A 25,895-nucleotide genomic window follows, 5' to 3' on the forward strand; every position below is an offset into this window, starting at 1 on the left:
CACCCATCAAAACACTTTGGATGTCACTCATAATAACAGAATGCATCTTGAATTTTTACAGAAACCTGAAACGACGACAATAATAAAAACAACAAATAAAAAACAATCATGACACCGTTGGGTGCACTACATCTTACGGAGAACAAATTATTCACTCATTTTGTAATATGTAGCCTAAGTTCTCCTAACTCTCTCTTTATATTCATGAATGTTCAAATAATTTTTGGGCCAGTATAAACAATAAAAATAAATAAAAATAATAAACAATAAAACAGACAAAAATATCCTTCCATTTAATTTTGGTCTTGGGGCACTGCACATTTTGTACGTCTCTTCTCTTTCATTTTCAGTAACAGCCCTGAGATCACCAGCTCATTAGCAGAGAGCTGAACGGGTAAGATAATAGAAAAATTGTGGGTTTATGCGATGCATAAACTTTGTGTGAGCTGTTTACTAGCGTCCCTTGGATAAACCATTTATCTGGTAGGTCTGTAGAATAATAAAGATGACTAAGAACGTCACATATAGGCCTATTTTATTACTACTGCTACTAGGCTAGTAGCCTACTACTAATATTAGTAATAATAATGTCACATGGAAATATTTAACCCTTTCACGCATAGTGGTCACTACATTGGACAGCTATTAAAAAAGCATTTTCTTGAATTTGCACGGGTTTTTATGGCAAAGTTGCACATCAGCCTCTTCATTGGACCCTGGCGCATCATCCTATAAATTGCAACCAAGTGGCAAGCCTTTGTGTTTCGATTTTTTCCCCCTCCAAACCAAGATGGCCAAGGGTCAGTCAGACATGCCAAGTTGCTCTGGAATATCCACCCATTCCTTCTATCCTAGGAGACTCTTGTAGATAAAAAAAAATATTGCAGCATCAAGCAATATCTAATGAGTCATATCACAGTAAAATTTTCCAAGTTTTGATTTTAGATTGAGAGAAAACTCTGATTAATCACATGTCCACTGTAGTGGACGTCATGCATCAATTGCTATATTTCAGCTACAATTCATAATTATAATGTGAATATTGTTTTTGAAATTTAAAACTTAAAAACTTAATCTGCAGTGACTTTTTTTACTGTAAATAAATGTACTTGTATTATTAGAATGTAATTTTCATTGACATCAAAAAAAGTCATGTGATTACATAATGTATGACTCTTGTAATGCATTACTTTACTTGTTAGATCAAAAAGTAATCTGATTTCGTAATGCATGTTATTGTAATGCATTTTTTTACTCATAACATCAAAAAGTAATCTGATTACGTAATGCATGTTACTTGTAATGCGTTTCTTTACTCATAACATCAAAAAGTAATCTGATTACGTATGCATGTTATTGTAATGCGTTTTTTTACTCATAACATCAAAAAGTAATCTGATTACATAATACATGTTACTTGTAATGCGTTTCTTTACTCATAACATCAAAAAGTAATCTGATTTCGTAATGCATGTTATTGTAATGCGTTTTTTTACTCATAACATCAAAAAGTAATCTGATTACGTAATGCATGTTACTTGTAATGCGTTTCCTTACTCATAACATCAAAAAGTAATCTGATTATGTAATGTGTGTTATTGTAATGAGTTTCTTTACTCATAACATCAAAAAGTAATCTAATTACGTAATGCATGTTACTTGTAATGCGTTTCTTTACTCGTTACATCAAAAAGTAATCTGATATGGTAATGCACATTACTTGTAGTTAATTACTTGTTAGATCAAAAAGTAATCTGATTAGGTAATGCATGTTACTTGTAACACATTACTTTACTTGTAACATCAAAAAAGTAATCTGAATGTGTTATGCATGTTACTTGTAATGCATTACCCCCAACACTGAACATTTCAGATGAGATTGAAAAAAACGTATCGCTAGGTTTTCTCAGAGGAGGGCTATGATAGAAATGTGCATGTCCATCTTGAACATAATCAGAATTATCAGCTAATAAGGGTAAATCTCCATACTCTGGTGCACTGGAGGGAGCATCTGAGTGGTTTCCACAGTTGTACCTTGACAGATTGTAGAAAAATCTGATGGAATCACGTCCTCATGTTCTGATATCAAAGATACGCGAAGTGCAACTTGTATGAAGTTGTATGAAGCCTTTGCAATATTTTGCATTTATATTTTTTGTATATATTTTATAGTTTTCACATGATTTGATATAATTGTATTGATTAGTTTGTTACATTCACATACTTTATGTGTTTGATTATTGTCTTATATTTAATATAGTATATCTTAAGTTTAAACCAACCGCATGCTGTCCACTCAAGTGGACATCTGAAGATCTCTTTGAAAAATTTGTAGAAAAAATAAAAATAAAAATCAATTCTTGTTTTTCATGCCCCAAGAGCAATAAAAACACATAGGAAAAAAATCCTGACTGAGGTTATCATAATTCATGCATGAAAGGGTTAATAAATAGGCTATAACTGTGTGTGTGTGTGTGTGTGTGTGCGTGTGTGTGTGTGTGTGTGTGTGTGTGTGTGTGTGTGTGTGTTCACAGAAAAATATGATCTCTTTATCTCTCAACCAACAACTACAGTGTTTTTGTTTCAAATTGCCTAAGAGAAGTCCAAGTCTGACTTCCAATAGTACAATACTGTAATAAAAGTATTTGCCGCCCCCTATTGGTCAGTGAGGAGCAGTAAAAACGTTTTTTTGTTTTGTTTTTTTTTTGTCAAGTGTACACTGTACAAAATACAGTCATGTTTTAATAAAATCGACATCTTGATATATAAAGACACATTTGAGATTTTAAACCTTTATTTATAAGTCATTTATCTATCAGGTCATTTATTTATAGGTCATTTATCAAATAAGCAAACATATACACATATTTGTAATTACATTGTGAATTTAATACTTGTAACTAAAATTGTTATGCTGACAGGCCTATTATTTGTAATTACATTTTACAAAATGATTTAATAAATTAATTTTGCAAAATATTGCAAGAATTGATTTAAACAAAAACAAAAACTGTGTCTTTCTGACCAGCCAAAATAAAGCAACCACATTCACATGTGTCAAAAGCAAAGATACCTGTGCGTATTGCCAGAAAGAAAGAATGACTTTTATATCACTCTAAATGGTTTCTCAGTATCAAAATAAGCTTGTCAGTCCACCATTATTAGCAGTCATTTAGCATGATACATTTAGCGGATACGTTCATAAAAGTGACTATTACAGAATAACTCAAATCTGTTCTCAATACACAGATAACAAATATATTTACATAATAGGCCTATTTGACAATGTACAGTACACTACCAAAACAGGCTAATAGGCCTTTGTGTATTTGTAGGGATATTCTTAAGTAGGCCTATATTGAATGAATATGCTGTATTTTATTATCTCCAGCTATTCTTTAAAATATTGGTCCCTTTGTTTTGTTATGACAACAATTATCATAACCAAACAACCTTATTTTGTCGACCACTGTGAACGAACACTGGAAAAAAAGCTTTAAGTGGCAGGGACTGTGGATGGAATATGTGGGGGATGGAGCGGTAGAAAGCTCTCTATGCATCTCTCTCGCTTCATCGGTTTAATGGGGTAGCCTATGTATGATAGCTGTAGTCAGTAAAGATTGCAGACAGAGAGATGTAAAGGAAACAGAGAAAGAGAGACAGATAGAGGTTTGTAGATGTGGATATAAGATTAAAATATCATGGGACCTGTTTAACAAAAGCAACTGAGTGCTGTTGCTGCGTATAACACCTTAGGCCACGGGTAATCAAATCGAGGTTACGATTGTTGAATGTGCTTTTATTCAACAGTTCAATAAACAAGCAGTTAATATTGAGTAACTTACATTTTAGACACAATTGCCATTTCATTTTTTTGTTTTTCCCCCATGGCGCAGACGAAAACAGTCAATGCAGAATCAGAACCATCAGAGCAACTCACAGGTGTTTCGTTTGTTTGTCCCGGATTAAAGGGGTAGTTTACCCAAAAATTAAACATTTAACATGAATGCCTAAAATACTCGTCATACTCAGCCTCATGTCGTTCCAAACCCGTGTGAGTTTTGTTCATCTTTGGAACTCAAATGAAGATATTTTTAATGAAATCTGATCAGCAAGCAAACATAAACAGAAGCTCAATTGAACCTGCTTAACACACGACAATGAAACTCATTGGTTCTCACAAGTCAAGCGAACATGCTTGCGCTTCCGTTTACCAAATCTGATGTGTGAGTTGATGAATATATGTTTCATCAACCTTGGAGGGATCAGGAGGATCAGCTGCACTGGTTTTCCAATTGCCGCTCGCATCAAATTCAAAGCACTGATGTTTGCCCACAGAACAACCTAGTCTGCACCCCTATTACTCCAGACCTACATCCAGAAGCTTGCGTTCTGCAAGTGAACGGCGCCTTGTGGTGCCATACCAAAGAGGCACAAAATCACTCACAGACCTTTACCTGGACTGTTCTCTGCTGGTGGAATAACCTGCCTATCTCAACCCGAGCTGCTGAGTCTTTAGCCATCTTCAAGAAACGTCTAAAGACGCATCTTTTTTGGCAAAACTTGACCCATTATTACTAACACTTACTATTCTATATTCATATACACATATACATATACATATACATATACATATACATATACATATACATATACATATACATATACATATACATACATACATATAAAACCTTTCTACGTGTAGGCCTACTGTGCTGGACTAACTGGGACTGGTCACGTCCCATTTGCATATTGTTGCCCTATTGTTAGTTTGATTGCTTCTATTGCTCTCCTCATTTGTAAGTCGCTTTGGACAAAAGTGTATAAAAGCCTAAATTAAATCTGTTGATCATATAAAGTGATTGTGCAGGTAAATGATGACAGAACTTTTATTTTTGGGTGAACTAACCCTTTAAGAAGTGAGTTTGAACAAATCGCTTGAATCAATGGGTCAATGACTCACTCTTAAAGAAATTCACTTGTCGCCACCTACTGGTGGAACTGTGTGCATTGCAGGAAAAGTCACTTCCTGGTAAATCCCCCACAAATGCATACTGACAGAAAAAATAGACAAATAAAGTGTTAATACAATAATTAAAAAATATATATAATAACGTAAACGTGAACACACACACACACACACATATATAACATATACATATATATATATATATAGGCTATATATATATATATATATATATATATATATATATATATATATATATATATATATATAATACTTACTATTCATATATATATATATATATATATATAGCCTCTAATTAGACATACAGACTGGTACAGATGTACATGTGTGTGTGTGTGTGTGTGTGTGTGTGTGTGTAGTACCAGTGTGCTTATGACAGGGCGATAACTCCCCCTAGCGCTGCACACTGTAATGAGTCTCAGTCCCTCCACCTCTTCTGCCAAAGTGTATCATCTGTATGCTCCGCCTGTAAAGGATACTATCTTTACTGCCGTCAGATTGGTCGCAATGCATGGAAGTGGGTAAATCTGGGTACAGTGTATTGATCATCGGATCATTTTATCGGGGATGTTGGTGTGGCCACTATAGGTAAGTTTCTACTATAGCCTACCTATTGTCTATTCTTTTGTGCTCACTGCATTGATCTAAATACAAGTGATCACCTTTTGGCGTTAGAAGACACTGGAATGCATGATGTTAAAGTTCTCACGCCCAGCTGCTGTCTTTAAAATTACAGATTTAAGTCATTGCTCATACAGAATATTGATTATAGTCCTTATGACAGGGTTACAACGAAAATCATTAGTGATGCTTCCATCCTGACGAATTAACCCGTAAAATTCACTGTGAAAATTCATACTAATAACACTATCGATACATTACACTTGAGGCTAATATAGAAGCACATGTGATGCATTTCTGTAACATTTCCTCTAATAATAAAAAGACATTTTCTTATTGTGCAGTGGGCTGACTTCTTAGTATGATCATTAATCTCGTGTCTCGTGGCATCGAGTCGCCTCTAAAAATGCCTCTGGGTGGATCACGCTCGCACCATGTGTGCTTGTTAAATACATTTTTTTGTTGTTTTATCGGATGTATTAGAGGCAGTGATTCCCTTTTTTAAAGCACATGGTTGGCATTCCATTGACTTGGGTGGTGTATCCATGACTAGAGATGTCCGATTCGCAATAGAAATGTTCTTTTGAGCCGAGTCATTTTAACCTTTCTGTGGAACCAATTCTCGAAGCAGCAGAGTAAAGGATTGACAAAACATTTCATAAAGACAGAACTAAATATAGTTTTACAGCTGGGGAAAGTGATATTAACATATAACCAAGGAATGACCACGGAATTAAAAAAGAAAAATCATATGAAAATAAAAATAAAAGACATGCAGTTAAAACCTATGGTTAAAACCAGCCTAGGCTGGTTGGTTGGTCTTAGTTGGTTTAAGCGGGAAGTAGCTGGATTAAGCTGGTCTCCTAGGCTGGTCAAGATGGTCTTCCAGCCTGGCCAAACTGGTGTTCAGCTGGTTTCCCAGCTTGACCAGCTAAAACCAACCTGGGGTGTGTTTCCTAAAACAACTATCGCAAGTTCCGTCATTATCAACAGGGATGAATGGAATTTGCGACCATATTGGCTGACGATGCTTTTGGGAAACGTACCCCATATCATCTAAAATAAGCGTCCAAAATTGTATACATTATTTTAAATCTTAAATAATATAGTGTTTTTATAAACATTTCATTGTTTTATTCTTATTTTTATTACTTTTATTATTATATTTTCTAATTATTGTATTAGACTTTTCCCCCCCATAATTTAACATCAAAATGCTACTGCTTCTGGAGCACTTTGAGCTATGAAACGAATCGGTGAATCTCCTTTCAACCTGTCTATTGAAATGAACCGTCCGAACGAACCGATTCTTTCAAATGAACCGGTCTTCCCAACGCTGTCATTTACGCCCATGAGCTACATGCGATTTATGACCTCTTGCGGTTCCCGTTTCTTTTCTTCATCTCAGAGTGTTCTTAGGCTGAGGGGTTGCACTCGAAATTATTATTGCAAAATGAAACGAATATATGTTCAATATAAAAGCGGATCATTTTTGTTTTGAATGCGTGGTGCGCATGGAGACAACGAACGGCTTTGCAGGAATGAAACAGATCATTGTGCCTTTTTTACGTTGCGTAAAGAATTGCGTTGGATTAGGTGCCGCCGGAGGGTAAATTGATGCTTATGTTTAACTTTAATTCTGATTGACTAATCTTTTGTTTATAAGGTATAGGCTAAATAATATAATCATGACAAAAAAGGGGTGGGGTTGATTATCTTTAAAAGGGTGCATGGGTCTGCAGTAGGCTATTAATCTATCTTCTTTTTCACATAGGCTACAAACACTTATGGATGTGCTTATTATGATTGCTGGCTGAGTTTACTATTTAAGTTCACATTATTCTCTGACTTTGTTCTCAATTATTAAGTGTGGAATAACAAATGTTTGTTATAATGTTTAGTCAGAGCATATCTCCAAAATTAAGATTAATTAAGATGGGTTACAACTGTAACACATAGGCTACAGTTTTCTTCAGATACAGGTGTCCTTACTTAGCCTACTGCAAGTTGTTATTGTAAAATGTGGTCTGTAACATGCTCCTTATCTTGACTTGCTTATCAAGTGACATGTCTATTGCATTGAGTAGGCTATATACTGTCACTGTGATTTTGCCAAGTAAGACATGTTCCTAGGTCAACATATTTTGTTGATCCTGGAACAACATTCCTGTGCAAATATTTAGTCCTAACCCTGCCCCTAAACCTAACTCTACTCATAACTTATCCCTGAAATCAGAGGTAAGTGATATGTGAATAACACGGATGTAGAAGCACCTAACCCTTGATGTAAGCCTACATTTGACATACACTGTAAACTTGTCCCTCAAATCTGATTGGTTGGTTGGAATGTTGTACCTGGTGAAATCACATCCGTTCACCATAGAATCACACTGCTCACATCTGACGCAAATTCCCATCTCAGGACTTCCTTGTGCTTCTTGGTCTCTTTCTTAAGGAAACTACTGCCAGCTAAACTAGGCCAGATAATGATGTTGGACCCTCATATCAATGAATTGTGAAACATAAAAAAGTACTTAAACTTATACAGGTATTTTAACAGAGCCTGTGCATTTCTGAAACGTTTTGTATACTGTTGTTCTGTCTGATAAGCAGTGGAAGTGCGTGTTTCTCCTCTTAAAGCACTAGAAATAAGCAATGAGGCAGTCTTTCTTGTAAAGCAGACATTTTTTTTGTCTTTTGCACATCAGAAAACAACACAACACTCACTTGCAAACGCTGGCTTTTAATCTGTCAGTTCAACTCTTGCATTTTATATCTGACAGCACATGAATTATGCATTGGCCTATCTAAAAGTTTGATGTTCACATGCACTAAAATAACACTAAACTTTATCTCAAGAACACCGCAAAAAAACAGGTCTCCCACATTGTTGTTTGAGTACCTGGAATGTATTTATAAACCATCTTTATATTGCTACACACACACATATGTCTTTAAAATGGGATCATTTCTGATGTTTAATACTTCAGTGTTTCTTTTTTGCTTAGGTTTCATTGTTTAAAAAGTATTCCAAGGAAGAACACGGAAAGGCGTGGAGTCTGAAAATGTTGGACTTGATAAGACATTCAGAAACTCACTTACACATGTTTCTTCAGTTTTAATTTCATAGTATCTTATACTGTCCACCACAACATATGTTGACCTGGTAACACTTCTAGCAAAGGCTTCTTCAAACAGCACCCAGGAGCATTAACAGCACTTATGACAGGGAAGCCTTGCTGTAAAATGCCTCAAAAGCTCATGTGTTGGCCTGAGCTGCAATCACTATGCTAACCACACAAGCATGTGGTGTTTTTACAGTGATATGAAGAGCGATGGGAAAGACGATGGGCTATCCAGCCAGCGTCAGTGGCCTTTCAGGCATGGACAGCAGTTAGCACTCTTAAAAAAAAAAATTATTTATTTATTTATTTTTATTTATTTGCAGTGATGCTACAGAAGAACCATTTTCAGTTCTCCAAAGAACCTTTTCTTCTTAGTTAGTGTGAAGATCATTCTAATCTAAAGATTGATGGTTTATTCATTTTTATTAACTCATTGATGGTTAAGGTTCTACTTGAAACATTCAGTGCTAATATAATCTTTATTTTTAAGAGTGTATGAACAGTTTTATACTAACTGTCACTCTAGACAATAAGTGCAGTATTTGTATACAGAATAATGCTGGTTTATATGTCATGATTAATATTTTAATATTGAGAGTTGGATGTTTCACAAGCGCATGAATGAAATGCATTAGGAACATATGAATGAAAACCCATGGAGTAAATGAGGACTACACAGTCACTAACAGCAGCTTTTGTGATGTTTTTGACTACTATTCGTGTGTGTGTGTGTGTGTGTGTGTGTGTGTGGTGGTTTCCCCACATCTACTCCTTAGAGACAGACTGCACTCATAGTTTGAGAAAGAGAGAGCTGTTCTGTGGATTGTGCTGGCTAAATATAGAGCTACCAATGTTTCTGACACAATTATTTAATTTCCATCTGGCCTCAACGCCCAGATAAAAGTGAGGAAGGCTCTATAATGCAATTTTTCTATTTCCTAGTCTTACTCTCTTTCTCTGTCCATTTCATCATAATATACACACACAAACATGTTATTTACATTTTCTGTGATATGAATTCCTTAGGGAAACCTCCAGTAGTCTTGGAGAAGAGCTAGTGTGTGTTGAAGACATGACAAGGGGGGAATTTGGCAGGAAATTATTAAGAAAGGGGAGAAATGGTATTCGTACATATTGCAGGCCAGAATCGAACCTGTGCAGAATAGCTTCAAGCATTTTGACATTTTTTGAAATAGACAATACTAAATTTAAAGTAAGCATGCAATGCTAAAGTTTTTTCTTCCCTATTGTGATGTCTTGAGTGAAGTGGCTTCTCAGACAAGGAAAAATAAAGGGGCGGGACATGATTTTGTCCATCGGGATTGATTGGATCGTCAGTTGTGGTTTGCTATCAGTGATTTCATGCGAGTGATTGGTTGTCCCACCCTCATGCCGAAAAACATGTAAAGAGAAGAGATGTCATTGCGAGAGGGAGGGGAAGTTATTTTGATTAAAGATTAAGAGCGAACATGAATAAAAAAAAATAATGATGTGCACGGATAAATAATTTATAATTTAGATTTTTATGGTGAATTTAAGATTAGCTGATATTTGCAGATATATATATTGTATCTGTGTATATACATGCGTACACGCATACCCTGTTTTATTTCTATCTGCATTAATATATGTCAGTTTATGTGTGTTTGCTTTTATGTGTCAGTCACGCTTGCTCAATCTGAAGAATACAGTGTATTTTTTTCTCTGCTTCTGTACCTTTCACTCTCACTGTCCCTCCCCCCTTCGCTCTCGTTCTTTCTGCTCTCTGATTCTGTCTTTCTGCCTGTCTTGTATTCTTGTTTAGTAAGGTGAAGACGTGTTATTGTTCTGCCTTTGATCATCCATGACTGCCTCTAGGGCAAATGTGAAAGTCTTCTGTGTGCAAGTGTGTTTCTACATGTGTGTATGTGATATGCATTACTCAGCGCTTTTGAACATATGTTAAAGGCTATGTTGGCTGAGTGGCCCTCTCTGTCAAATGATGTGTCTTAGCGCTGTAGGTGTAATGGCTGTGAAAATCTGAGTTTTGATGGCTAAATGTAAAAGCCTCCAGGGACTCTCCTGCTCCAGTTAGCACTGCATTCTGACTATATGCTCTAGTAGCAACTGTCCATCAGCTCACATTAAAATATGCCACTGTTTCTGCAGCGTATGACTTACTTTCTTCTGCAGAACACAAAAGGATTTTTTTAAATAATAATGGTTGCTCATTTCCAATAAAATGACAATGAATAGGGAATGGAGATTTTGAAGGGCACAAAAATATTATAAACGTGACTCATATTATGTCTTCCAAGTCTTGTGAAGCCATACGATAGCAATGTGTGACAGACAGGCTGAAATTGAAGGTCACTGGTCATTGAAGGAAGATTTTTACAGTAGATTTTTCAGAGCCATGAAATTCTTGTGAATTTAATGGTGAAGATACTGTGCCCATTTATGAGACCATAAGCTGAGGCCCAGATTTAGACTAATATTACGATTTGAGAACTGAGCCCAGACAGAAGATATTTTGAAGAATGTTTTAACCATTTTTGCCCATGCAATGAAAGTCAATGGGGTGCAAAACAACATCAGACCCCTTTGGCTTTCATTGTACAGACAAAATTAGATGTTTTTTTTTCTTTTCTTGTTTTGTGTTCCACAGGGGGGGGAAGTATGAGGATGAGTAAATGATGACATGAGGATGAGTAAATGATGACAGAATTTTTATTTTGGGTGAACTATCCCTTTATAATAAATAAATAAATAAATAAAAGCACAGAGAGATTTTATTTTCACAAATCAATGTACAGTCTTACAATATACAGAAAGATCACTTCCTATGTACATATTTTTTTTCCTTTTGTTTTTTCTGTTCTTCTCTATGTGCGAATTTGAATTTCTGATAAATACGAATCTGAGATGTATGGTAAATACACAGTATCTGAAATACAAGTGATGAATGTTTATCAAATTTTGCATTTCAATTTAAAAAAAAAAAAAAAACTGTTCGTTTCTCCCGTTTATTGCTTATCTGAACTCTGAAAACTGATTAAAGTCAATAGAGCAAGCCTGGTAAGATTAGAAAACTATTCACCCTGAATTAGGAATCTGTGTATCCCAGATTTCAGATTTCAACAGCCTAGACAGTTCATCTAGACAGATCACGTATCAAAGTCTTCAAAACCTTGCATTCCTGCTTTTTACAAAAGAGATTTACGTGGCCTATGCTGCCCTGTGAAATATGCAGCAACCCTTGAATTGTCTCTAGAATAGTAATGGATCGACACACAGTGTTAAAAATGAGATAAGAAGAGTGAAACCTGTCTGAAGTTGTTAAACATTTGGCTGTAATTGCTTTCTTCTACTTCATGATAGGATATAATAATAACTTGAAAATGCTAAGCCCCCAGCTTCCCTAACCTGATACACTTTCTGTTAAGGCATATGAGTGTACATGGAGTAACTTTAGAGGAATTCTTTGTGTGTGTGTGTGTGTGTGTGTGTGTGTGTGTGTGTGTGTGTGTGTGTGTGTGTGTGTGTGTGTTTTCAGGGCACTATGAGGTAACCCCACAGGAATGCAATGTGTGCTTGTCCAGGTCAGATTTCTCCCATTGATAAGAGAAATGAAGACTTGAAAGTGGTCAGTCAGTGGTATCTTGGCAAACTCACATACCACACATTGATCAGAAACATAGTTTATCCATAAATTCTTAGATAAACCAGCAATTGAGATTATCATCCCATTTAAGGTAAACCACATGCTCAAAACAATTGTTTTTTTTTCTACAGTACAAAGTTTACTATCATTCTCTTCTGATTTCAAGAGGATGGTATAAATACCTGGCCTGGTAATACCAGACTCTGCTACTTCGCTTTGCTTCGTAGAGAGAGTCTGGAGTTCCGTAATAGAAAAACGTTTTCTTTACCGCCTGGGGGCGCTAGTCTGAAGCTTAAAATTATTGGTTACCCGTAAGCCAATCACATAACGTTTGGTTATGACGTGTGTTATGCGCATGCTCAGCCGCATCTAACTTCCACTGTAAACACATGTATGATGCGAAAACAAAACCATCGAGCGAAATACCGGAGTGAACATGGCTGTGAACGACTTTTGCAGATTATGTGAAGTAAATCTACGCATCCACGGTACAATCAGCGTCTACGTCACGGCTCTCAGCCCGCCCTCTGTTCGTTGATTGGCCGGCTGTTTTCAGGCCGGAGGAAAACGGAAAGCTCTGACGCGGTCTCAGACTGAGTACAGAAGCGAAATGAAATTGAGCGGAAGTACGAAGTCTGACGTAGTCAGGCTAATAAATACCTATAAAATATATAGATGTTGATAGGCTTAAAGAATGCAGTTAGAGTAAATACTTGCAGTGAGTAGCGCAGTGAATTTTTTGTTGGACTAAATGTATTAAATGTAGGCTAGGCAATTTCGGGGAAGCATTCGATCCCAACCTCCCTTCAGAGTGCTCTTCAAAGCCACGCCTCCTTCAAAACACATAAAAATGCACACAGCCAGAGCAGAGTCTGCAAAGCGTCATGAGAGACAATGTTCTGTCATGAAAGTCTAGATGGCACAGGCTGATAGGTCCTTAACTCAATCTGCTTGCAATCACATCATCCTCTATAGAGCACAGCTGATGTATCAGTAGCCAATGAGCTCGCTGCTCAACTTTCAAATACTTGGTCAGCATTTGCTGTAGCAGTTGCAGCACCTTCAGAAACTTCCCCAGCTCCACCTGTATAGATCTGCTATGGGTAATTCATGTATGCTATATTGTTCAGCAGCGGCAACTCTTACTTGCTCACAGCAGTGTGTTGGGTATGTATTGGCAATAGCAAGATCCGTACTTACTCTGCAGCAGCAGCAGCAATAACAGCTGTAGCGTAGCAAATCTATTCTACCAAGACCAAACTGGAGCAAGGTTTAAGGCTCAGGGAAGAATGAGGTGGGAACCAGCGATCGTTCAACAAACTTAGACAAATAAGCAAACAACAAAATGAAAGTAAAGTGGCAGCCCATCACAGATGACTGCCTCATAAATTAACAACAACATACAATCCAGGCCTGGTCCTCTCTCGTCTTGCACTGTCTTCACTCCTCCTTTTATCCTTCCGTATCTCCTCGCAGGTGACGCTCATTAGCACCCGTGCCACCGGAATCACTCCGTTCCCATGGCTCTCAACCCCACCCTGCTTGCCACATCAACATTGTAATATCCATTACCATGCCAAACAGGAAATGGCAGGAAATGTGAGAGGAAGAAAGAATAATGCAGAATTTAATTCCATCATGATGGTTTAATGCAAGTGACTTGTGATGGAATAAATTTGCTGTGCCATGCTGTGATCAAATTTTTAGACTTGTAAATCCTCTTATATGTGTGTATGTGTGTGTGTTGATGTGTTGGTTGCTTTCTTTGAGATGGCAGGTGGCACTAGAGCCTGTGTGCACTCCAAATGAGTAATTTATGAGTGGATAAATCAATGCACAAGGTCTGTGCTGGAAGTCTCAGTATAGAGCCTTGATACTCTTGGCTTGCTAGCCTCATGATAATGACAGTGTGATGTTAAAAGTTTTTTCCTCCAGAATAACTCTTTAAGTTTTTGTTCAGGGCTTATGAGTAACATTACCAGGCCAGCATGCTGGCTTAGGCTAAATGTGATTTTGTGGGAAAATGCATATGTCTGCTTTGCGATGGTGTATTTGATGGTGTACAGAGCACCTAACATTCAGTGCAGAATTGCCTGAAGGCGAAGAACTGAGGACCAAAAACGCTCAAACAGAACAGAACGACTAAGAAAAATAGCTTCCACAAGAGTTCAAGTGAGCGGGCAATGGAGGCATAGTAATGAAAAGGAATATCTGAATAGTAATGAACTACAGTAGATATCCTAAGGATCATACCTTCCATTCTTTAATAATTTATCACTAGCAGATATATTCCAGCTAGGATGGAGGAAGCGGAAGGGAAATGTGTTTTTTTGCAAGCAAAATAAATTTAGTCTGGCTTCTGAACTGGCTAAAGTTGTGCAGTCCTGAACCAAATGCACCTTGAGCTTGTTGTTGTAGAGGTGCTTTACAGTGCTTTAGGCTTTGCTGCTTGTTGTTTCTGTTCTGAATGTATTTGTTGTCACTGTATTGGAGAAAAGCAATGTAAAAGAACGAAATGTGGGCTGTTAGGTTGAGTTTTAAGGTTTTTTTGTGGTTAACAAATGTGAAGATTTTTTATTATTAAATTAAAAAATTCTACTTTAGCGATGCAGCAGTGAATCTAAAACTTAATTTTTTTTGATAGTTTGATAGTTTGAATTTTTAAAGATAAATATATAAGTAGGTTGAGAGTGTAGAAAGACTAACTTGATAATTTGCTGTCTTTCACGGCAGTGGCGGTCTTAACAATACATTATTGTTAATAAATTATTATTCTATGAAGAAAATGAATGGTATTTTTATTTCTGGAACCAGACTACTGCGCTGTATTGCAGTACTTTTTTACTGACTTGATATAACCTTGACCTTTTTAAGAGCTCTGAATTCAATAATGTACATTATTATAACATGATTGTATTGTATTTGATGTATTTATGGTATAAGATAGGAGTTTGTTAAAAAATCTCTTCCTTTCTCTTTTTCTCTTTAGGTTAATGCTTGATAACAGAAAGCCCCTAGAGACGATCCTGTCAACTTGCGCAACTTCATGTATGTCCTGATCATCGTCTGCACTTTCACTGTCTCTGCATTCCTCCCTCTGCTGTGTTAAACCAATCACAGCACAGACAGTATTGCCATGGACACGGATTCCATCCACTCTGGCTATTCCCACCACTCCAATAGGTCACGAGGGTCAAACAAACAGAGGTAAAGGGCTGAACTGCCTCATGTGCATTCATATACACATGCATACAGTACACATCATACTCTCTTTCTCCTCTCTTGGTTTTTTCCCCAGATTTATTCATGCAGAAAATGTATATTATCATCATGAAAAGATTTTGCATTTATTTCAAGCTTCAAGTGTATTAACGAAATTAAGTGAATTTGTCTGTGGAATGATTATGTTGCTCATTAGTGACGGGATGTCTTTAATTACTTTCAGATTAAATTATTGAGAATTTGCCTCTGATGATTCTAAATTATTAGTTTGAAAATGTAATCAGTGTCATAACACATTAAAGAAATATTCTTGGTTAAAGGTTCACTCAGTAATTTTTCTTCATTAAAAATAAATACTAGTCTCACAAATATAATTAATATGAAATATGCTCACATTAGATGAAGACACTATTTGTGTAATTCTAGATGCATTTAAACAAACAAAATAAGGCCTGTTGGGTTGAACTTCAAGATTTTTGTTTGGGTGCGCAACAATTGTGAAATTTTCCTATCATAAATAACGGTTAATGCTTGTATGATTTTTGCTCACAGATTTGGACTGTTTTGACCACACCCACTGTAATTAGGAAGTTATTTATTGAGCTTCACTATTGTTTGGTTTCCTATAAAAAAAACTCAAGTGAAAGGCCCAAACAGGCCTGTGGAATTCCAGCATGAAAGCAGAGAATGTATGCATCTTCAATGAGAAAGCCTCAAATGCATGTCCTCTTTCTGTTGGCTTTCAAACTTCCTGCCACTTTTTACTTGTGTATCTCTCTTTCCTTCGTTAATACTCCTATCAGTCAATAACTATTTTTGGATGAATTCGATCATCTATCATCTTCATATCTTACGGTAATCGTGCCTGTTTAGGACTGAGTCTGGTTTCAATCTTTTGCATGGCAAAAATGGTCCGTGTGCAAATGATAGTTAAAACAGTGATTATTAAAACATATTCACTTTATTTTTCACACACCAGTTTCAGACTGTCTATTTCTCTCTGTCTATGTCTATAGCATACACTGATCTGGCCACTTTCCCTTGACTCAGTGGGCAGGATTACATTTTTTCTGTCCAATTTCCAAACGAATCTGACCCACACATTTGACATCAACACACATTTATAATGCCTGGGTGGGGACGGACACCTCAGTGTGTCACCAGGGGCTATCATACTGCCTCTCCCATTCAGCCTCAACACCCAGTTTATATAACTTCTAATTACATTCCCATGCTTCCTGCAGGGTATTTACAATACTGCAATACACACAAAGTTGTGTAGATCTGCACTGTTGGGAAAAGGGGCTTTGTTGTTTTATTCATTGATTACATTTTTAAAGAATCTTTTTGGGAATTCAGTGCCAAGACCTTTAGCACTGTTAAAAGGAAATATAAATAAGTTTAGTCTTGAAGCCATGGAGGGAGAACAATTAGAGAATATGGTGTGGTGTAGCAGTTAAAGATCTGTTTGAGGTTAAAGTTTTTATTAAAAAAAAAATCATTTTAAAATATATTATTTTGAATTATTATTATTATTAAACTATTTAAATTGTTTAAACTTTTTTTTTTAAATGTATAAAAAATATGAAAATATTACTGGAGAGCTTATATATTTTTTAATTCATATATCTTCCCACATCATACCCAAAGTACCCACCATAGACATTGGTGGAAAAACCAGTGGTGGATGCTTTCTCCCCAAAATTCAGAGTAGTGGTAAACAAATAGAGTTTTTTAATAATTGATTGTACATATACATGGCTGTCCACAAATCTTGAACTTTGTACTTTGTTGGATGTTGTAGCAGCTGTTTGGCTTAGTCCCTCAGGCTCAGCTGTAGATGTTCTATAATACGACACAATCTCGTTCCCGCTATGCCCAGGCGTCCAGGATTAGAGTTAAGCAACAGGGGGGTCGGGGTCTGTGATGACTTGCTGTAAAAGGACAGGAACATGTTAAGGGTTGCATTGGAATTAATGTTTTAATATAAGTTATTTTAGCTAATCAAAACATGTACTTTTATAAACTGTCAACCAGCTTCCAAACTTAACAGTTTGAAGTCATTGTAAGACAAAAGCAATTCTCTAATCCTCATAATGCATTCTCTTTATACATACTCACTGATCTATAATCAGAGAGTCACTTTAGAAAAGTATAGTTGAGTAATTCTCAGATGGTGGGTCGCATATCTGTTCTGATAGGGTCACGAACTAGGGTGACCACCTGGTTATTGCTCTGTTGCAGGACATTATGTGATTTTGCGGGACAATGCAGGACACGTGTGTGAGAGATAAAATGACTGGCACTCTGTTTACCCAGGTTCGAGTGAAACAATATAGCCTATTTACTCTATAGAACATATTCAGTCTGCTAAATAGAATAAACTAAGCAATAGGTAAAAATCACATTTTATACTAAAATAAATTTCCTTAAGTTGCAACTTTTTTTCCCTTTTATTAGACTATGCAAACATTAAAGGAGTTTTACCGGATTCAGTGCATCTTGAACCAGTATTTTTTGTTGGATCTGGTAGGTTTAATCAGGATGTTCTTATCCAGAATGTGTCTAGATGAAGTCCTGGCTGGTGTAGCTGTATTTAACAAGTTTTTATGAGGTCCACACTAAATCCTTTGCTCAGTCTAGTTGTCAGCAGCGGAAAAAAACCTTCTGTACTAATGTGTTGGTTGATCAATTTCCCGCTCTAGCTAGAACATACAGCTGCGCACATGGATAAAAGCCAATCTTATTCTTAGTATTTCTTATATTTCTTATTGTAATATTGTAAGGGAAGAAAAACAATACAAAGATGGGACACAGTTTACGTCTTCCTGGACGCGGGACAAAGCTCCCAATTTGGTCACCCTATCACAGACTGCAAAAAAAAAAAAAAAAAATGCTTACTTAAAATTTGTACTACTCTTGTGCAGTGCAAGTATAGTATACTAAAACTAAAACCATTAAAAAAAAACAGTCTTGAAAAAAAAAAACATTAACTGAAATAAAATAAAATATAAAAAAACTTAAACATTTTATTTCAGCTAGTTGCCAAGGCAAAATTTATCATTAAATAAATAACTTTCTCTAAATAAACTAAAACTTAAAACCTATACAGGTATACATATTTTTTTAAAAATGACAAAAACAAAACTATAACTAAAATGTTGAAATGTAAATGAAAACAAAAAATGTTAAACTATATCTTAATCAAAATATGAACAAAACTATAATAGTATATCAATGATATTAAAATAACATTAATAGTGTTTTTTACGATGGTAAAATTAATAACTTTTAAAAAAAGTATCATGATACAGTTTGTTTTGTGTTGTGAATTATTAGCTAAAAAGGTGAGAACCACTGGTATAGTTTATTTTTCTCCAGTCAAAATATTAAAATCCCAGGCGCATCTTCTGACGTCCGACTCTATTGAAATAAATTGACAGTCAAATTTTCCATGTGCAGCACTATTTTTGTGGGGATTGTTGTTGCACTGTAGAGTGTTCCAAATCATTATTTTGTGAGGTTCTATGACCGTTAGGATGCTAGGTTGTGAAACGAGCATCAGTTGCTGTAACAATATCATTTTCATGCCTCATTGCTGTATATTGTTAAACACAGACAGCGTGTGATCTTTGCAGATATTTGCAGAGTTATTTGCTGATGTCAAGATTTACTCAGAGCGAGACGTCTATTCCTGCTTCTGTTTGATAGAATGTGTGTGTGTGTGTGAGAGAGCGTCTGTGTGCAATAGTGCTGTATTTGTTTGTGTTTATCAGTTTTGATTTATTCTAAGGCTTACCAGACATTAGCTATGACTAAAAAGACAGGATTGAGCCAGAGAGAGAGGGAGAGAAAGCTGTGCTTGGATTAGGGTCGTCACAGCTCACTGCCTCTAACCCAGTTTGCACCAGATGCTCCAGCTAGGGCATGGACGAGACGGCGCTAGAGGAAGCCAGCACGTGTCAGTGAGAGGATGAAGAGGGAGAATGATGATGGTGGTTATCCTGTCATTAGTGTGAGTGTGTTTCCCTGCTCCCATCGCCATGGCGACAGCGTTTCCCTCACCTCCGTCGCTGTGTGTGTCTCTCTCGTGCAGTGAACGCAGCAGCAGGGATCGGCACAAATCACACAGCCGTGACAGCAGCAGCCGCTCAGACAAAAATGTCACCATCAGTGCATCGTCAGCCCAGCCACAGCAGCCGGATCAAGGCTCCGCCCCCACAGATGCCCAGGTGAGTCAGACACTGGATATATTTGAGAGAATCAATGTGATAGTGGGTATCACCATTGTGCCCTTGATGTAGATCCCTTAACTTACTCCAGAGGAACTGAACCTGTAAATTGCTTGAATCAGTCCCATGCTTCAGACTGACAAGGATTAGATTAAAGCAACTGTGATGCCTGGCTGTTAAAAGAAAAGAAGCAATAACATTTTTTTTTACATTAATTGGAATTAATGTTTTAATACTAAACATATAGCAAATCAAAGCATGTTTTTTAAAACGTATAATTTTATATAATATCCATTATATTTTTAAATAAAAATGAAATGTTACACGACCTTTCAAATAATTGGAATCAATACACCAAAAAAAAAAACTTTTATTCAGCAATTATGCATTGATAAAAAGAGGCTTCTATTATAAACATTATCAACCCTAAAACTTTCCAATGGTACTGTGTATATATACTGTATTTTTTACATTTTTATAATTATCTAATCCTTATTTCACTTATTACGCTCATTCCAAATGTACAATAAAAATAGCCACACATGCACATCATGAATACATATTATAGTGTATAGATGAACAATACAAACATTCTTGTTGAATTTAATGCTGCTTTGCATATGCATTTGAGCAGAATATATGTATGATGAAACTGTATGTGATGTCAAACGTGGGCATCTGTCATCTATTGAACTCTGAGCTGTACCTCAGCAAACACTGGCCATAGTTAAAGAGGATAACAGGGATTTCAGACAGTGACATGCTCCAGAAAACAGAAAAATTCATTTTTTTTTATTGAATGTTCTTTGCTGCCAGAGTAATTCATGTGTGAAGTGCTCAGTGTTATGCCAGATTAAATTAAAGGAATATTCAGAATTTAAACCTCAAAGAAATGTAGTCCCACCTCAAAAGGACAATTTAGACACATTTACAGCTCAACTAAGAAATATTGTTAATTTATATAGTTCTTTATCAAAATTACAAGCTTCACATTTGTGCTATTTTTCCGCTTGCCTGCTATTGCCCATTGTAAGAGCAAGCCTCAGATGCGGTTCATGCTGTTTCACACCTCATGCATAAACAGCATGCAAGCGGTGCTGCAGCTTAAGTGCAATAGCAGGCTCGAATTGTGTTTTCGAACTAACATCGTTTCTGTTGGATGAAAGAGCTGGAGCTTTATACAGAAAAGTGATTTCTGGGTTACCACAATGAGTATTGGGAGTGAGCAGTTGAGAATTATTATTATGAATGTGAGCTGCATGATCCCATTTACATCCAAACAGCAATTAATCCACAATAGAATCCAAACCCCAAAGATAATAAACATTTTAAAGGATCTGGGTTCAATTGGATTTACTGATTTGCAGTGTTCGGGTGTTTGCCAGTGTGTAATTGCATTAAGGCAGATGTATTTTTTTTTTGTCAAATGGCAACATTGTGTTAATAAAATGGTTCATGGTGTTGTTTTCAACTGATTTTCTGCTGAGTTCAGCACGAGTTGCAAAAATAGGCTTAACAATGAAACTTTACTGACAAAATAAATATTTGCTGCCTTTTAATATTTATACATCTGTTTTCCTGTGATATTGGTTATTGTGATGAAACAATAACCTCATTCACACTGGCATAGTGATTATAAGTGATTATGCTGGAATACTTATTAGAGAGACAATGATTCGAGTGTAAAGTGTGTGTGTGTGTAATGAGGGGTTTTTGTGTGTGTAGGCAGATATGGAAAATCGGAGCGACACACATCTCAGTATGAAGGGACGTCGCTTTGTACTTCCTACAGGGTCTCAGTTATTCTGACCTACTTGGCTCGCCCTCAGGGGCAAAAGGCACACAAAGTTTGTATAGGTCCTCATGCCTGTCTACATTAATTGTGTAAACACAGTACATTTCTCTTGAAAGGACTTTAGGATATGGAAGAATTCCGATTGAACAGACCTAGTTCTGAAATTTTAGTGCATTATATTTTTTTGGATCAAACTGAATAGAAATATATATATATATATATATATATAGGATATATATATATAAATAAATATATATATATATATATATATATATACTATATATATGTATATATATGTATATATATGTGTGTATATATATGCATGCACTACCATTAAGAAGTTTGGGGTGAGTAAGATCTAAGTCTCTTTTGAAAAAAATATATACTTTTATTCAGAAAGGATGCTTTAAATTTATCAAAAGTGACAGTAAAGACTTTTGTTATTTTTAATAAATAATTTATTAATTACATTTTTAATAATAAGAAATATTTTTTTGGGCACCAAATAAGCATATTAGAATGATTTCTGAAGGATCATGTGACACTGAAGTGTGAAGTGAAGACTGCTGAAAATAATACATATTATATTATATTATTTATATATAATAAATAATACATTACATTATTATATGAATAAATTACATTTTAAAACATTAAAATGTTTACAGTTCTAATAAGTAAACAGTTATTTAATAATATTTCACAATGTTGCTGTTTTTACTGTATTTTTGATCAACTAAATGCAGCCTTTACATTTTTTTTTTTTTTTACAATTGTGTATATGCAAACGAACATGAACCTTCCAATAGCACCATTTCAGAATTGTTAAACAATAGGTAGGTTTCATCTTTTCATAGATCATTTAAATTACAACGGCAGATCGCTTGATATAAAAAGGAGCAAATGCGCACTGGTTTATTTTATAAAAATATCATAGTAAACCGAGGAAAGCCCCTGGCACTGCTAACAGGTTAATGCCGTGGCCTTGAACGGCTGTCAGGCCTATTCTTCCCTGTGTAATTTCATCATGTTGGCTCTGATCTTCTTTCGTCTTCCTGTCATTCAGCCTGGGCCTCTGGAATGTTGTCTCCAGTGAGGAAACTTTAGACGTTAGTGAACAGAATGACTTGGAATAGCAAGCATGTAAGTCATAACTGGCGTGCTAAGAAAGGGCCTGTGTTTATGTTTGCTTGTTGTGCCCTTTGAGTTTGTCTTTCTTGCTAGTGTCATTTTTATTTATAAAATGATAGATCTAGCTCTGTAATTTGATTCGATGATTATCAAAGGCTACATATATATATCCATTGCTTCAACCTTAAATTAAGGCACATGGTGATATTGTCTGATAATCTAATGCCTCTTTGCCTCTCTAATGCTGCAGTTATGACATATTTTTGTTAGTATTTTAATACATTTTGAAGCCTAAATACAATTGCCAGGAGTAAAAAGTTAAGCATAGGCTACAAACAAACATCACCACCATTAAGCTTCCAACAACTCTCTCATTCTTTATTTTAAAAAAACATTTTCCCTGAAAATTTGAGATAGAATAGTTTGCAAGAGCACAATTATAAACACAACGAGGCAATAAAACTGGACTAGTGAGTAGATGAGTTTTCCTGTGCGTTTAATGTTCTCAACAACCTCTGTTGTTCAATTTAGCCACCTATTTAGTAAAAGCTTTATAATATTAGCCACCTGTCAGTTTAGTAAAAATTTGTTTCTTGAACTAATGTTATCTACAGACCTTGTTCCAGGCATTTAGTCAAAAACTCATTTAAAAAACAACAACATTGATTTCAGGACGATGGAACCAGACGTGCTAAAATACTAACTCGTTTCTGGGTTTTGCCTACAAAAAAACTTTATCCCTGCAGCACTCTATTGGCCCCTATCAGAGCCTCATCACCAATGACAGATGTCTATTTTAGTCCCTCCCCCTTCACCCCAGATTCACTGCTTGAATCAAAAGACTGCTTGAGTTTGATTCCTCTCGCCTCTCATAGTTACTAGCCCAGGGTCATAATGACATACATAAATCTTACCTGTCAAAGGCCGCTTCTAACCTTTCAAAGTCAGCTACAATGTCCCGGGTTCAATACAATTTATTTCAGAATCAAGAAAAATGCACCATGGACAGTATCTGTCAAGTACTACTGTGTATCATTTTAAATCATTATGCTCTTAGTGTTTTCATGCCTGTAATTCTATAATAATGAATGTATCCTTTATGTTCCTTTCAATTTAGAGTTGTAAATCTGAGCAAAATGCCTATGCGGGTTTATTTTGGAAAAAAATGAGAGGAAAAGGATGGAGGGTGGAGAGGAGAGAGGTGCAGGAGTTTCTCACACTTGTTTACCACTCCCTCTCTTCCTGCTTTTCTTTCTGTGGACTGTGGCTCTGTGACGGAAATGAGCTGTACACGAGTCAAGCAGAACACTAAAACACATGCGCGCGCACGCGCACACACACACACACACACACACACACACTATTAGCTGGGTTGTGTGCTTCTTTTGTCTGTCTCAGTGGGGGAAGCACATTCAGCAATGTGGACTGTAGGCAAAATGGAACAGATCGGACCACAGTCCTGTACAATAGCCTTCCCTCTGGTCACAAAGACCTCATTTTTAAACATATTTTTATGGAATTGTACTTGAATAAAATATAAATAAAATTGTTGTGTTTGTGTTAACCAAAAAGAAAATTCTCTCATTTATTCACCCTCATATCGATGACTATTTAAACTTGAAAATCAAACTTGAATATCATAAATAATGTGAAATATCTTTTTAAAACGGGGGTCTCATTTCAAATTGTTGGCGTATTAACACATGCTTTCTAAGCAGGGTTGCCAGGTTTTAACAAAAAAAACGCGCCCAATTGCTACTCAAAACTAGCCCAATCACGTTCCAGGGGGTAAAATCCACGTTTTTTGACGGGGTTCCCGCATTTCGGGGAGTAAATATTGTGCTATTGGTATCGCTTCAACCCGCGGACTTGACAAACAACCCGCGGCAACAGAGTAAAAGTAGCCCAATTCCGCAGGAAAACCACAGACTTGGCAACACTGTTTCGAAGTATTGTCAAGTTATAAATAGTTCAGCTTTGGAGTTCAGCTTTTATTAGGCACATATTGCTGTTTATGTTTAACCGATTAATAAGAATGTTTCTTGTCCTTCCATGTGGGCCACTTCAGTTTGTTGCAGCCAAGATTCAGCTCATGAAGTCATTTAGAACCCAAATGTAATTTGCATTGATATTAAACAATGCTTTGACTGGTTCAACTGATTTCTTTAAAGTGCCCCTGTTGTGCGTTTTCAAATATTACCTTTCATGTAGTGTGTAATTTAGCTGTAGGTGAATGTAAAAGGTCTGGAAATTTTTAATAATCAAAGTGCATCCCTTTAAGAGCAGGCGTGCTTGTTCTATAGCGGATTCCTATTATAACGGCGGATTTGCCAGGCGCACGCGAGGAGCGGTTCACAGCCGAGGAGACCGACGTTCTCGTCAGGGACGTTGGGGATGGAGAAACACACCCAAATTAACTTCGGTTAAACAGGCGTATGATAATTTGGGTAAATGTGTAAGCTAGATGTCTATCTTAAACTGTCTATCTATCTATCTATCTATCTATCTATCGTAATAATGTATGATTTGCAAAAATTATAACTGCTGCATCTGTGTGTAGATGAGAGAATCAAAGTGTATGCGCGTTGAGCACACGCTACATTGATTATGGCCCTTAAAATAGCATATGAATAACATGCGCAACGCGCCACTGACTTTAAACTGTTTTTTTTTCGGCCAGTGGCGGAATTGTTTTCTAAACCTGCAAAATAACATGAGGGAACGTTTGCACCGGAACACGCCTCCTCTTTGCGCTGAACCGCCCCGGGGAGCACAAGTGTGTTTCTTAGTTAACCGACGTGCGTCTGTGGAGGGAAAAGTCCGCTTTGCGCGGGTGCAAAATAGGAATGATACATGCGTCGGTGTACAAAGTAAATTGCGCTGGGTGCAAGATAGGGCCCCATTGTCTCCTAAAAGAAAGAATCAATTCTGGAGTTGTCAGGAATTCCAGTCTCACTTCCTGTTACATAATTGCATAACAATGTAACAAATTTGCACAATGCCTGCCTATGATTGGCTGCCTGTGAATAACGTCTGCTTTGACCCGCCCTCAAACACTGTAGTTGTAGCTGAGGCCTGGAATAGTTTGGTTTGTGTTGTTGACATGTTGAGAAGAATTTAAATAATAAATCTTATGTGC

At 36.3% G+C, this 25,895-nt stretch overlaps 1 protein-coding gene across 2 annotated transcripts in view; it reads left to right on the forward strand.

Annotated features, from left to right (window-relative positions):
• The first annotated feature begins 5,437 nt into the window (after nt 1-5,437).
• Nucleotides 5,438-25,895, forward strand: part of vangl1 (VANGL planar cell polarity protein 1) — a 31,816-nt gene continuing 11,358 nt past the window's right edge. The window contains exons 1-3 of one of the 2 annotated variants that reach the window (XM_084123126.1): nt 5,438-5,575; nt 15,366-15,583; nt 19,695-19,830. In XM_084123126.1, coding sequence (XP_083979252.1) covers nt 15,513-15,583; nt 19,695-19,830 — 207 coding nt within the window. In that variant the 5' untranslated portion in view covers nt 5,438-5,575; nt 15,366-15,512. Of the gene's footprint in view, nt 5,576-6,953; nt 7,218-15,365; nt 15,584-19,694; nt 19,831-25,895 lie in introns of those variants that run through there. The other variant, XM_084123127.1, reaches the window with a different exon arrangement.

Source organism: Abramis brama (assembly GCF_963993115.1).
Source record: "Abramis brama genome assembly, chromosome: 8".
Classification (NCBI taxonomy): Eukaryota; Metazoa; Chordata; class Actinopteri; order Cypriniformes; family Leuciscidae; genus Abramis; species Abramis brama.